This window comes from Impatiens glandulifera, chromosome 1, assembly GCF_907164915.1.
Source record: "Impatiens glandulifera chromosome 1, dImpGla2.1, whole genome shotgun sequence".
NCBI lineage: Eukaryota > Viridiplantae > Streptophyta > Magnoliopsida > Ericales > Balsaminaceae > Impatiens > Impatiens glandulifera.
Window position 1 is genome coordinate 152,512,667 of NC_061862.1, and position 13,277 is coordinate 152,525,943.

The 13,277-nt window shown below is 35.4% G+C and overlaps 4 protein-coding genes across 4 annotated transcripts; 3 read left to right on the forward strand and 1 right to left on the reverse strand.

Annotated features, from left to right (window-relative positions):
• Positions 1–1,549: 1,549 nt before the first annotated feature.
• Positions 1,550–3,081, forward strand: LOC124915791 (bet1-like SNARE 1-1). The gene is made up of 6 exons (XM_047456553.1): positions 1,550–1,667; positions 1,812–1,880; positions 2,026–2,173; positions 2,426–2,482; positions 2,605–2,664; positions 2,760–3,081. The coding sequence occupies exons 2-6, from the start codon at positions 1,867–1,869 to the stop codon at positions 2,847–2,849; spliced, it is 369 nt and encodes a 122-aa protein (XP_047312509.1). The 5' UTR covers positions 1,550–1,667; positions 1,812–1,866; the 3' UTR covers positions 2,850–3,081.
• A 1,238-nt stretch (positions 3,082–4,319) lies between these two features.
• Positions 4,320–4,989, forward strand: LOC124915799 (photosystem II reaction center W protein, chloroplastic-like). The gene is made up of 2 exons (XM_047456559.1): positions 4,320–4,490; positions 4,566–4,989. Exons 1-2 carry the CDS (start codon positions 4,400–4,402, stop codon positions 4,880–4,882), a joined length of 408 nt encoding a protein of 135 aa, XP_047312515.1. The 5' UTR covers positions 4,320–4,399; the 3' UTR covers positions 4,883–4,989.
• Positions 4,990–7,960: 2,971 nt separating this feature from the next.
• LOC124911440 lies at positions 7,961–8,798 on the forward strand. Its single transcript, XM_047451926.1, has 2 exons — positions 7,961–8,133; positions 8,216–8,798. Exons 1-2 carry the CDS (start codon positions 7,961–7,963, stop codon positions 8,796–8,798), a joined length of 756 nt encoding a protein of 251 aa, XP_047307882.1.
• A 1,484-nt stretch (positions 8,799–10,282) lies between these two features.
• LOC124911451 lies at positions 10,283–11,800 on the reverse strand. Its single transcript, XM_047451938.1, has 2 exons — positions 11,126–11,800; positions 10,283–11,005 (listed from the first exon to the last, which is right to left on the reverse strand). Exons 1-2 carry the CDS (start codon positions 11,798–11,800, stop codon positions 10,283–10,285), a joined length of 1,398 nt encoding a protein of 465 aa, XP_047307894.1.
• Positions 11,801–13,277: the final 1,477 nt, after the last annotated feature.

Below are 13,277 nucleotides of genomic sequence, written 5' to 3' on the forward strand. Positions count from 1 at the left end.
TTTTTGTTTGATTTGAATGATTATTTAAATTTTTGCTTGTTTTAGAATTTGTTTAATATGACTTTTAATGTTTTTATAATTTATGAATATTTTATCTTTTAAATTTATTTATTTTTTTTATATTCAAATCATATTTTATAATAAATAATTATTTTATTTAAATAATTTATATTTCAAAAATAATAATATTATTATTATTCACACAATAACTAACTTTTAATATAAATATATATAAGAAAGTATTTTAAGTAATTTTATTTGGTTAGACAATTTTTTTATTATTATTTTACATGTTACAAATTGAATTTAAAATATTTTTATTATATTAAATTGTATAGAAACTTAATAATATTTTATTTTATTAAATTTATTTTGGTTTCATAACATATATTTTTTAATATTCCCTTATATATAAAAATGACTCTCAAATAGATCTAGGTTTGGGCTAAGAAAGGTTTTAACAAAAAAAAATATTGTAGAAAAGGGTTAAGGCTCCTTCATTTTTTATTTATTTATTATTTTCTTTTATAAATCTAAAAAAAAATCTAAACTTACATTAATCATTCGTTAAATTTATAGTTTTCTCATTATTTTATTCAACCCCACCCAAATTCTTTGACTAATTTTAATTATTTTTTCAAGCACACCCTAAGTGTAATTCTTGGGTCCGTCCCTGGTTAGTTATATTAGTTATATTGTTAAAATGTCTTGCGTTTATCTAATTTGGTGTTGAAATTAAAATATAAAGTGTTATTAGCCTAGTTGGTTAAAATGTTGTGCTTGTTTAGTTAGGTCGTAAGTTCGAAACATACATATAACATTTTTAATTTTATTTTTAACCATTTTATGTTTATGGGTGGGTCAACCCACAATCCGACCCATGTATCAAACCATTTTAAGTTTATGGACGGGTCAAGTCACAATCCGACCCAAGTATCCATTTACTCTCACATATATATCAAATTAACCATAGCTCTCGACCCGGTAATCTGAAAGTTTTAAAAATTAAGAATCATTATTTATTTATATATATATATATATATATATATATATATATAATTTTATATATTTAGTTGTGTTTAATGTTTAGGAGAGAATAGAGTAAGATCCGGACGGGTGACACAAATACTATCCCCGACCTATCCCCGGTCAATTACCGATTAAATCGGCGAAAATTGCCCAAACGAGATAATTCAGTTCGATTATCGCGAGACGGTTTTAAATTATCATTATTAATAACTTAAATTTGAAATATAAATATTGAGTTAATTTAATAATTATTAGGATATCAATTCATATTGTATTGAAACTTTAACAACAAATTATATATTTTAAACAAAATTAAAAATAAAGATACCCAAAACTTTTATTAAATAAAGAGGTAAAAGTTTGGATAGATCTATTTGAATAATTTTATTAAAATTTAACAATAAAACAACTACTTTTTTTTTTTTTTTTTTTATCCTTGCATATCTCTTATCCAACGGTCCAGATAAACTCTTAAACTCTATATGATTTGTACACGTATATATGGACCCACAAAATTACAGAAACCCCCTCAATCTAAGAAAACGACGACGAATCTCAAAGCTCTTCTTCTGCCATTTTCAAGTTCCTCTCCGACGAGCAATCGGAAGATTAATCCATCTCTTATCTTCCTTCGCAAGGTACTGTCTCGTCTTAGATCTTTCTCTCGTTACCTGAATTTCGACAAATTACCTATTTCTAATCAATCCTTACAGATTATGTTATTAAATTGTGTTTCCTGTTCAAATTATGTTGTTGAATCGATTTACACCTTTGGATTTCAGTTCTCTAGCATCTGGAACCCCCTGCCAGAACATTCTCTTTAAGATATTTTGATTCATGAACTCGAGAAGGTTAGCTGATACTGTTCTTTGATCGCATCTCGTGAGATCTGTTTTAGAATAGGAAGATAATCTTGTTATTTCGTATCTGTTGTTTACGATTCAGATGTGAATGACATTCTTCATTCCTTTTCTATCTGTTTTATTCTATATTCAGGGAATACCGTGGTGGAAGAGCTGCCCTTTTCGATGGAATTGAAGAGGGTGGTATCAGGGCTTCACCTATTTACTCTCATGAAATTGATGAACAGGATAATAACAGAGCAATTGATGGTTTGCAAGATAGAGTGCTCATGTTAAAGAGAGTAAGTTATTTTACTACCCACTTTATGTTCTCAACTTTTTTTTCTTTCGAAAACGGTTTAAAACCATTTCATTAGATCAACCCTAGTTTTAATTGTAAGACGACAAACAAACGACCCAAAAATTTCTGAATGGTAGAAGTCAAACTACATTACGAACACAACACGGGTTACCATGAAAAAAGAAAACAATCTATGTTCTCAACTTATGATGTAGTAAATGTATAACCTAGATTTCCATGTGTTGTTTGACAGCTGACAGGAGATGTACACGAGGAAGTCGAAAGCCATAACAGAATGTTGGATCGAATGGTATGTATGTGCCAGTAATAGTATCCTTTTATAATGTTAGGTTTAAATACTTGAAATTTGTGTTATCTATGTCTCAACAATGGCCTCATTTGTGTGTATTCATTCATTCATTATTATTACAGGGAAATGATATGGATTCGTCAAGGGGTATACTTTCAGGAACCATGGATAAATTCAAGATGGTATTTTCTAAGAAGACTGATTATTCTCATTCATTACTTGATGTTTGATTTTGTATTCTCGACAGAACTTCAATAATAAATTAAGTTTATGGCAGGTATTTGAGAAGAAATCAAGCCGGAATATGTTCACACTTGTTGCCGCGTTTGTAGTAATCTTTCTGGTTGTGTATTATTTTACAAGGTGATGATGATGATGATGATTCAATCACACATGAAATGAATTAGCTGCTTGCATGAGTGATAGTAGAGTAACCATCATGTGAGGTGTTTCAGTATGCTGCAACCCTAAGTAACATATATTTGAGATGATGACAATGAATATTTTTGAACTTTGAGTTGGCATATCTGTTGTTTGTTGCCTTCCTTTGTTACTAATACTCTATTGGAACTTGAAAACATTTATCTTTTTCCTCGTGAGCTATTTTTTTTTTTAATTCTTGGAGGAGGCTATAGAAGCTTTCTACTGTCATCAAAGCGTTTTCAGGGTTCGAACTTAAGATTCGAACATTTAAGTTTCTGTAAAGCTCCGAAGATGGATTCCCTAGTGTTAGAGAAGTTTTTACAATCATTTGAGCATTCCAGTAAAATGTTATTGAGAAATTCAGGAATTGTTCTGGTTTTGTTTTTCAGTCTAGCATGATGGACCCTAGTTTTTGTGGTTATGATTTTTGGTTTTCAGATAACATACTAGTAAGAACTAAGAAGTCTGGCTAACCATCTCCATTTCTTTCACACACAAAACCCTAGCTTCTGGGGACCTCCTTAAGAGAACCCAAATCAAGCACAGTGTATTGACTTCAAAATATACTCCCATTTGAATAGACTGGCAACAAAAACAGACAGCAAGAAATCATAACCAACCAAAAGGAATGGAAATGGAGAAAAGCAAAAGAATGAGTTAGATACTGAACCGCATGAAAATTGCACACCTCGATTAGACTAATCTCATTTGGGGTATCATCCCGAATAGTCACCATTTCCGCCACATAGGAGGGGATGTCTTTGTTGCGGCCACAACGCTCCCAAGAGCAGAGTCGGCCCATCTTAGCCTACAGATAAGATAATGAATGCCTAAACTGCGAGTTTGAGGTTTCATTTCTATTTCACTCTTTTTTTTAAATAAAATAAAAATGGATCAAAGGATTCTAACAATTTAAATGTTATAATATCAATATAAATAAGTTTATAATACCATACATTCAATTATACTTGCAATAAGAAAGATAGAAGGAATCTAGCTCTATCAATGGAGAATAAATAAGTTTATAATACCATACATTCAATTATACTTATAATAAGAAATATAGAAGGAATGTTTAGCTTTCTCAATGTAGAACCAAGACTCATACATGAGACTCTACCAATAGAGAATGAAGACTTCTAATTCAGTAATAAAACACTTTAGACTTGAAGACTCATATCTTAGTAGTAAAACACATTAACTATTTCTTGTTATCATCGAAAAGAGGGAGAAAAAAAAAGGACCAAGGCTAGTGTTTTATGGGTTTTGTGTTTGTTTTCCAAACAAGCCCTGGTTAATGAACATGAAATTAGTGGCTGTGGAGATATAGAGTGACACGTGGAATCAGTTGATTGGGTAATTAAAGATAAGGAATCCATGTTTTATAGGGTGTGTATTATTTTGATTCCTGCATTTTCCCCAAGTTTGTATATAATCTCAACTTCATCTCTACCAAATTCTCTCTTTTGTGGGTTTGAAATAAATCAATAATCAATGGCATCATCCTTCACCGCATCCGCTCCCAATTCATCCATCACTATTCTCCACAAAAGATCACCACTTCTTCAACCTTTCGCCGTGTTGGGTACTTACTGTCCTTCTCTGTATACATCAATCTCTTCTCACAGTAATCAAAACACTGATTAATAACTTCTTGCAGGATTGCCAGCAATGTCTAAGACAAAGGGGAAGATGATCATCAAGTGTGAGATGGAAATGGAAGATGGGAACAAGGGTTCAAGTGCAAAAACCAAGGGTGTGGCTTTGCTGGCGGCGGCGAGTGCGGCGGCGCTGTCGAGCCCGGCCATAGCTCTGGTGGACGAAAGGATGAGCACGGAAGGGATTGGACTTCCGTTTGGACTGAGCAATAATTTGTTGGGTTGGATTCTTTTGGGTGTTTTTGGTTTGATTTGGACATTGTATACTGTTTATACAGGAACATTGGATGAAGATGATGATTCTGGATTGTCTCTCTAGAAATTCATAAATTTTTATTGTAAGACAAACTATGTATATTTTTGTAGTTTTATTTTATTTGTAATTGCAATTATTCAATAATAATCATATCTTCCACTTAATAATCATCAATTTCTCAAATTTCTTTTTAATATTACAATCATTCATCATGTCTCTGAGCTTATTTGATCTTTGAGTTTTCTGGATTTGTACTTAAAACCATAATTATTCTTTTATTCATCTATTGAAATATCAAAAATATTTTTTATTTAATTATTTAAAATTAATTTATCATATTTAAGAGAGAATTTTTTTTTTAAATATATTTTGATATTTTCTCAACAAAAAAGACTATTTTTTTTTTAAATTTAATTAAAAACTTAAGAACAATGACCTCTAAGAGAGCTTCTTTTGGTTTATTTGAATTATTTTTATTAATTTTATTTAATAATAAATAAGTAAATTATTTGAATTTTTAATTGGTTGAGTTATTATAATATTTATTTAATTTAAAATTTATAAAATTATAAAATTATTTTTCTTTTAAAATTGTCCATTAAATATTAAAAAGTGGAAATTGTTTAAAAGTATTAAAACCCTACTCACAAACAAACAAAATATGAAATCAGACAAATAAAAATAATGAAGTACAATAAGAGTTAAAAAATAAAAATTATAAGTCAAAGAAACCAAAAAATTAAACATGAACGAAGGTTTTCAAAGAAGAACCTCCAAGAAAGGTGATGCCGACTCAATTGACTTTCTAGAACGCGTATCAGATAGTATCGTAATAATAACATTATAAATAATACTTTTTAATTACTATCTTAGAAAGTATTACTCTGACTCCCAAAAATCACAATTAAGACTGAGGTTTTTCGGTTCGGGCCAAGACCAAAGACTTAGTATAATTGTACTCACGACCGAAAAAATATGATTCTAAAAAATCCAAGTCATGAGACCGGACAGATACCTTAGGACCGTGACATTTAAATTAAGACCGAGATATTTTCTTTAGAGCCTAGAAGGTGTTTTCTTAAGACCCGAAATATTTTCTTAAGACCCAAAATATTGACTTAGACCGAGAAATCTTGACTTAGACCAAGACCCATGACTTACTCGACAAGTCTTGTTCTTGATTTGACTCTTACCCATAATAAATTAAACTAACCATAGTTTCATATTCCAGCCCATGGTTTTGTTAAGTAACCCATGGTTTTGTGCAAACAACACATGCAATGGCAGCATGCATTCGCCAAATGTCAAAAATGCAGATGTATGCCCTTTTATTTAGGATCGGGCGACACTTGTCCAACCACCCAACCAAGACTTAGTCTATTTAAAACTCACTAGTGATTCATTGTCTTGATGTTGCCACTTTCTCTCTCTAAAACGAAATTAGACCAACAAATCTTAGAAGACCTTGAAGAACAACAATACCTTAGAGCCCTTGAAGATCCCTTGAAGATCCATCGATCTTAGCGGCTTCCAAGTATTTTTCTTAAAACCCACTTTAAAAACCCACACATGCAATATTATTCATGTACTTTCTAATAACCAATGCATGTTATTTTTAAAGCTTGATTTGTATTTGCATGGACTTGATTTTAATGATAAACTAGGTTGATCATCATTCTTTCAAAGTATGAGACATTTTTCTGGATTTATATCATCGTTTTCCAAAATAAATATATGATTCTGCCTTGCATGTTCTTGGTTTATAAAGGCAGATCTAGTTTTACTTGCATGATGCTGTTTTTATAAAGCATACTATGTTTTTATGATCATGGTGAAACAAAATAAGACATTGATGGATTATATGGGATGATGGCCAACCAAGATGAGCTCTGATGGTTCTGATTCCAAAATTATGGATGTTATTATTATTATTATTATTATTATTATATGGGACTGAGTTCTGGAGACGAGCTCCCAAAACATCTACCCACACATAAATGTGTCCAAAAACAGGAATGTGGGCTTTAGAGATGGACTCCGATAAGTACCCTTCCAACCATGTGCTTAAAAGTTACGGATCTTTCCCTTCAGGATCAGCTCTAAAGGGCTTAGGGTCAAAATTTTGTGCTCAAGTTATGACTGTACAATCACCTTGATTAAATGTGTTTAAAACTCACATGCATCCTTTTATAAGTCATGTTTATGCATATCTCATTCTTTTGACCGAAATGTTATTATTTTATTGCATCGTTTTGAAAATCCTTTAAATGCTTGTTGAGTCTTTAGGCTCACTATGCTTGTGTGGTGTAGATACTCCTCCTTAGATTTTATACAACAGCTGGAGAGAATCCTTGGAGTGACAGCAACTTGCAGGATTGAGTGTGGAAGGAGGGACCCTAGCTGATTATGTTGGTTTATTTTGTGAACTTTTGTTGCATGGTTGTATTTCGTTTTATGAATGGACCAAATACTTTGTAATGTTTTCAAAACTGCTGGACCTTTTCTATTAAAGCACATAATATTTTATGGCATCTTTTGGCAACAAGTGTATTCGTTTTTAAAAATTGTCTTTAAAGGATGAATCCATCTTTTAGCTTCCGCATAAATGACAGTTTTCCGGTATTTTATATGTTCAAGCATGCTTAGATTCCATCATCTTTATGTTAGACCGGTAATTTTAGACTTAGGAACGTTTGCAATTGGTATCAGAGCAACGGTCCCGATTCTTTGTACTCCCACACTCATGCGCCTTCTGTTGCAACTCCAAGAGCTCTCCTTCAAAGTCTGTAAGTTATTTGATAATTTGCATCATAAATTTGTTATTATTATAATTAAATAAAGTACTGCCAATACAGTAATGAGATAGGCAATAACCCAGCTTATGTAAATGTTAAGCTGTTATTAAGATGTAGTTTATTTCTAATAGAACCATGAGAGGAGGGACTAGGGCGAATGCTGCTACTTCTTCAGACGAACCAGTCAGAGATGATGTTTTAATAGGACTGGTTAGGCGTTGAGGGATCAGAACAGACTTCAAAGTGAGCAAATGCGGGAAATGTTTCATGCCAATATTAACAATTATAACAACCAAGGTAACAACAACAATACTGATGGAGGGAAGCAGCCGATATACAAGAATTCATGGGCTTCAAACCGGCTGAGTTCAATGGAAGCACTGATCCCATGGTTGCTGAGGAATGGATTCAGTCCCTAGAAACAATCTTTGAGTTCATGCAAATCAGTAATGGGGATAGGGTGCGGTGCACAACTTTTATGTTTAGGGACGATGCTCGTATATGGTGGCAAGGAGCAAAGTCTACTATAGACCTTGCTACTATATCTTGGGAAAAATTCAAGGACACCTTTTTATGGTAAATATTTCACCCTTTGCACCAGAAACAAGTTGGCCCGTGAGTTTCTAGAAATCAGACAAGGTGACGCTAGCGTGACTGACTATGTGAAGAAGTTTGAGAGGGGACGATATTTTGCTCCCATGATCCTTGGGAGTGCGACCATGGAACTTAATCATTTTATGGAGGGGTTTAATGCTACTATCAAGAGGGACGTGTGCCTTAGTGAAGCGACCACTATGAGAGAAACTATTGAGAAGGTTCTGATGTCAAAAAAGGATAGTGCTGACATTGTAAAGGAGTCCACGGCCAAGAGGAACAACTATGCTGGAAGAGATTCGCAAAGACCCAACTTCAAAAGGCCTGTTCAACAACCTTTTAATCAATATGCACCCCAACAGCAGACAAGGAACTCATTCCAGGGTCAAAACTATCAAGGTTCACAACCGCAACAAAATCAACAAAGAAGGATTCAGCCTGCTAAGCCAGCAGTGTCGGCCAAGGCTCCAACTATGTCAAAACCAACCTGTACTCAATGTGGTCGGTCTCACCAAGGTGAATGTTTGTATGGGACCAACTTCTGTTTCAACTGCAAGAAACAAGAAGATCTTTCACGCGACTGTCCATAGAAGAAGGCCATTGTTCCCGATAGAGTGTTTGCAATGAATCAAGAAGAAGCAGACCCAAATTCCACCATCATTACGAGTAATCTTCTAATTTACAACACCCTAGCTAATACTTTAACTGATACTGGTGCAACATACTCTTTTGTTTCTGCCAACTTTGTTCAAAAATCTGGTTTGAGATCCGATGAAACTAAGACTGTGTATAGTATTTCTCTACCATCAGGAACAAGTTTGAACACTAATAAGTATGTTAAGGCCTGTAAGGAATATATCCAAAAGCACAAGATGCTAGTAATCTTGTGGTAGTAGAAATGGGTGGTTTTGATGTCATTTTAGAAATGGACTGGCTAACTCGTCATGAGGCTCACATTGACTGTAAGAAAAAGACACTATTTTTAATTGATCAAGATGGGAGAACATTCCAGTTCAGAGCAACACCTCCACCCAATCCTTCCTTTAAAATTCAATAGCCGCTTACATCAGGGGTTCCAATAGTGTTGTTTACTTCTTATGCTATACTAGGAGTTCAGCTACCTAGACTTGAGGACATCAATGTTGTAAAAGACTTTCCTGGTGTGTTTCCTGAAGAAATCAATGGTCTACCACCACCACTAAGAGAGGTAGAGTTTGGAATCACGTTGAAGGAGGGAACACATCCAATTTCTAAGGCACCTTATAGGTTAGCACCCACGGAGTTGAAGGAGATGAAAGATCAACTAGAAGACTATCAGAGCAATGGTCCAGATCCTTTGTACTCCCACACTCATGCGCCTGCTGTTGCAACTCCAAGAGCTCTCCTTCAAAGTCTGTAAGTTATTTGATAACTTGTATCATAAAATTGTTATTATTATAATTAAACAAAGTACTGCCAATACAGTAATGAAATAGGGCAGTAACCCAGCTTATGTAAATGTTAAGCTGTTATTTAGATGTAGTTTTATTTCTAATAGAACCATGTGAGGAGGGACTAGGGCGAATGCTGCTACTTCTTTAGACGAACCAGCCAGGGATGATGTTTTAATAAGGTTGGTAAAGGCGTTGAGGGATCAGAACAGACTTTAAAGTGAGCAAATGCGAGAAATGTTTAATGCCAATATGAACAATAACAACAACCAAGGTAGCAACAACAATACTGATGGAGGGCAGCAACCGATATACAAGCAATTCATGGGCTTCAAACCGGCTGAGTTCAATGGACGCACTAATCTCATGGTTGATGAGGAATGGATCCAGTCCCTAGAAACAATCTTTGAGTTCATGCAAATCAGTAATGGGGATAGGGTGCGGTGCGCAACTTTTATGTTTAGGGACGATGCTCGTATATTGTGGTAAGGAGCAAAGTCTGCTATAGACATTGCTACTATATCCTGGGAAGAATTCAAGGACACCTTTTATGGTAAATATTTCACCCTTAGCACCAGAAACAAGTTGGCCCGTGAATTTCTGGAAATCAGACAAGGTGACGCTAACAGGAAAGTCTACCTCTCTTAGTCTTCTAGTTGATCTTTCATCTCCTTCAACTTCGTGGGTGCTAACCTATAAGGTGCCTTAGAAATTGGATGTATTCCCTCTTTCAACGTGATGCCAAACTCTACCTCTCTTAGTGGTGGTAGACCATTGATGTCTTCAGGAAACACATCAGGAAAGTCTCTTACAACTTTGATGTCCTCAAGTCTAGGTAGCTGAACTCCTAGCATAGAATAAGAAGTAGACAACACTATTGGAACCCCTGATGTAAGCGGCTGTTGAATTTTAAAGGAAGGATTGGGTGGATGTGTTGCTCTGAACTGGAATGTTCTCCCATCTTGATCAATTAAAGATACTGTCTTTTTCTTACAGTCGATGTGAGCCTCATGACGAGTTAGCCACTCCATTCCTAAAATGATATCAAAACCAACCATTTCTACTACCACAAGATTTACTAGCATCTTGTGCTTTTGGATATATGCCTTACAGGCCTTAACATACTTATTAGTGTTCAAACTTGTTCCTGATGGTAGGGAAATACTATACACAGTCTTAGTTTTATCGGGTCTCAAACCAGATTTTTGAACAAAGTTGGCAGAAACAAAAGAGTGTGTTGCACCAGTATCAATTAAAGTATGAGCTAAGGTGTTGGCAATTAGAAGATTACCCGTAATGATGGTGGAATTATGGTATGCTTCTTCTTGATTCATTACAAACACTCTACCCGGAACAATGGCCTTTTTCTGTGGACAGTCGCGTGAAAGATGTCCTTATTTCTTGCAATTGAAACAGAAGTTGGTCCCATACAAACATTCACCTTGGTGAGACCGACCACATTGAGTACATGTTAATTTTGACATAACTGGAGCCTTGGCCGACACTGCTGGCTTAGCAGGTTGAATTCTCCTTTGTTGATTTTGTTGATGTTGTGGCCCTTGATAATTTTGACCCTGAAATAAGTTCATTGTCTGCTGTTGGGGTGCATATTGATTAAAAGATTGTTGAACAGGCCTTTTGAAGTTGGGTCCTTGCGAATCTCTTCCAGCATAGTTGTTCCTCTTGGCTTGGAACTCCTTTACAATGTCAGCGCTATCCTTTTCTGCCATCAGCGCCTTCTCAATAGTTTCTCTCATAGTGGTCGCTCCACTAAGGCGCACGTCCCTCCTGATAGTAGCATTAAGCCCCTTCATAAAATGATTGAGTTCCATGGCCGCACTCCCAAGGATCATGGGAGCAAAATATCGTCCCCTCTCAAACTTTTTCACATAGTCAGCCACACTAGCGTCACCTTGTCTGATTTCCAGAAACTCACGGGCCAACTTGTTCCTGGTGCTAAGGGTAAAATATTTACCATAAAAGGTGTTCTTGAATTCTTCCCAGGATATAGTAGCAAGGTCTACAACAAACTTTGCTCCTTGCCACCATATACGAGCATCGTCCCTAAACATAAAAGTTGTGCACCGCACCCTATCCCCATTACTAATTTGCATGAACTCAAAGATTGTTTCTAGGGATTGGGTCCATTCCTCAGCAACCATGGGATCAGTGCTTCAATTGAACTCAACTGGTTTGAAGCCCATGAATTGCTTGTATATCGGCTGCTTCCCTCCATCAGTATTGTTGTTGCTACCTTGGTTGTTATTATTATTCATATTGCATTAAACATTTCTCGTATTTGCTCACTTTGAAGTCTGTTCTGATCCCTCAATGCCTCTACCAGGCCTATTAAAATGTCATCCTTGGCTGGTTCGTCTGAAGAAGTAGCAGCATTCGCCCTAGTGTCTCTTCTCATGGTTCTATTAGAAATAAAAACTACATCTTAATAGCATCTTAACATTTGTATAAGTTGGGTTACTGTCCTATCTCATTACTGTATTGGAAGTACTTATTTAATTATAATAATAATAATTTTATGATGCAAGTTATCAAATAACTTACAGACTTTGAAGGAGAGCTCTTGGAGTTGCAACAGTAGGTTGTCACGGGCTCAGTCTTTTCACTAACGATCCGTGCGGCACTAGTTACGATCTTCTCAAGAACGAGTAACTAGTCAGCCTTACTCGACGCAACACTCGACGTTTAATAGAATTGACACAAGAATTCTAGAGAGAGAGTAACTCTTACAAAGAATAGTATTATATATTACTAGAATACTTGGTGATTTACAATGTAATACCTTACATGTATTTATAGGTCTAATTTTAGCTATTACATTAATGACACACTAATTTAAGGCATTCCTTATAAGTGTCAATCAGTGATGCACTAATTTAGGGATTCCTTCTAATTGTCAATTAGTGATGGACTAATCAAAGACATTCCTTTTAAGTATCAATCAGTGATGCATTAATCAAGGACATGCCTTTCAACTCTCAATTAGTGATGCATCAATCAAGCACCTGCCTTCCTTCCAGCTAGAATATTCCTTGCATTGGGCTTAAGCGGGCTTAAGCCTCCTCCTCTTCTTGGGCCAGGAATATTGGGTCGTGACATTCTCCTTAAGCATCCTCTTCCTGGGCCAGGAAGATTGGGCTGTGACATTCTCCCCCACTCAATCTAGCGACGTCCTCATCGTTTCCTCCTTGTAGGCCTAGATGATGTCTCCACATAAGATAAAAGTTTTGAGCGACATGCTGGCTTTCTAACACGTTTCTTCTCTAAGAAAGGGCCTTCATATTGCCTCACAAGCCTCTTATGAACTTTGAAAAATTGTCTCTCATAATGGAGGAGAAGTTTTACTATCACTCAGTTTCCTCCGAACTCCAAGTGTTTTCTCTTCTTGTCCTCCCATTTCTTCATTCTTTTGGCGGTCTTGGCTATTTCGCACTTCTCTTCCTTGAAGGAAAACTCCTCTGGTTGCCTCTTCAATTCCGCCAATTTGGGAGGTTTAGTGCGATAAAGAACCGCCGCCGATGGTTTAGTACATTTGACTGCATCTTCTCTATTATCCACCTCTCTCTTATGGTGGAGTTTCTCTAATACTCCAGCGGGCATTACATCGTGACCTTTCTCTAG

Coding starts and splice junctions, on each gene's coding strand:
- LOC124915791 (XM_047456553.1), top strand. Junction 2,174..2,425: donor GAGTGCTCATGTTAAAGAGA/GTAAGTTATTTT, acceptor GTTGTTTGACAG/CTGACAGGAGATGTACACGA. Junction 2,665..2,759: donor CCATGGATAAATTCAAGATG/GTATTTTCTAAG, acceptor AGTTTATGGCAG/GTATTTGAGAAGAAATCAAG.
- LOC124915799 (XM_047456559.1), top strand. CDS start 4,400: ATGGCATCATCCTTCACCGCATCCGCTCCCAATTCATCCATCACTATT. Junction 4,491..4,565: donor TCAACCTTTCGCCGTGTTGG/GTACTTACTGTC, acceptor AACTTCTTGCAG/GATTGCCAGCAATGTCTAAG.
- LOC124911440 (XM_047451926.1), top strand. CDS start 7,961: ATGGGCTTCAAACCGGCTGAGTTCAATGGAAGCACTGATCCCATGGTT. Junction 8,134..8,215: donor ATATGGTGGCAAGGAGCAAA/GTCTACTATAGA, acceptor CCTTTGCACCAG/AAACAAGTTGGCCCGTGAGT.
- LOC124911451 (XM_047451938.1), bottom strand. CDS start 11,800: ATGGTTGCTGAGGAATGGACCCAATCCCTAGAAACAATCTTTGAGTTC. Junction 11,006..11,125: donor CAGTGTCGGCCAAGGCTCCA/GTTATGTCAAAA, acceptor GACTGTCCACAG/AAAAAGGCCATTGTTCCGGG.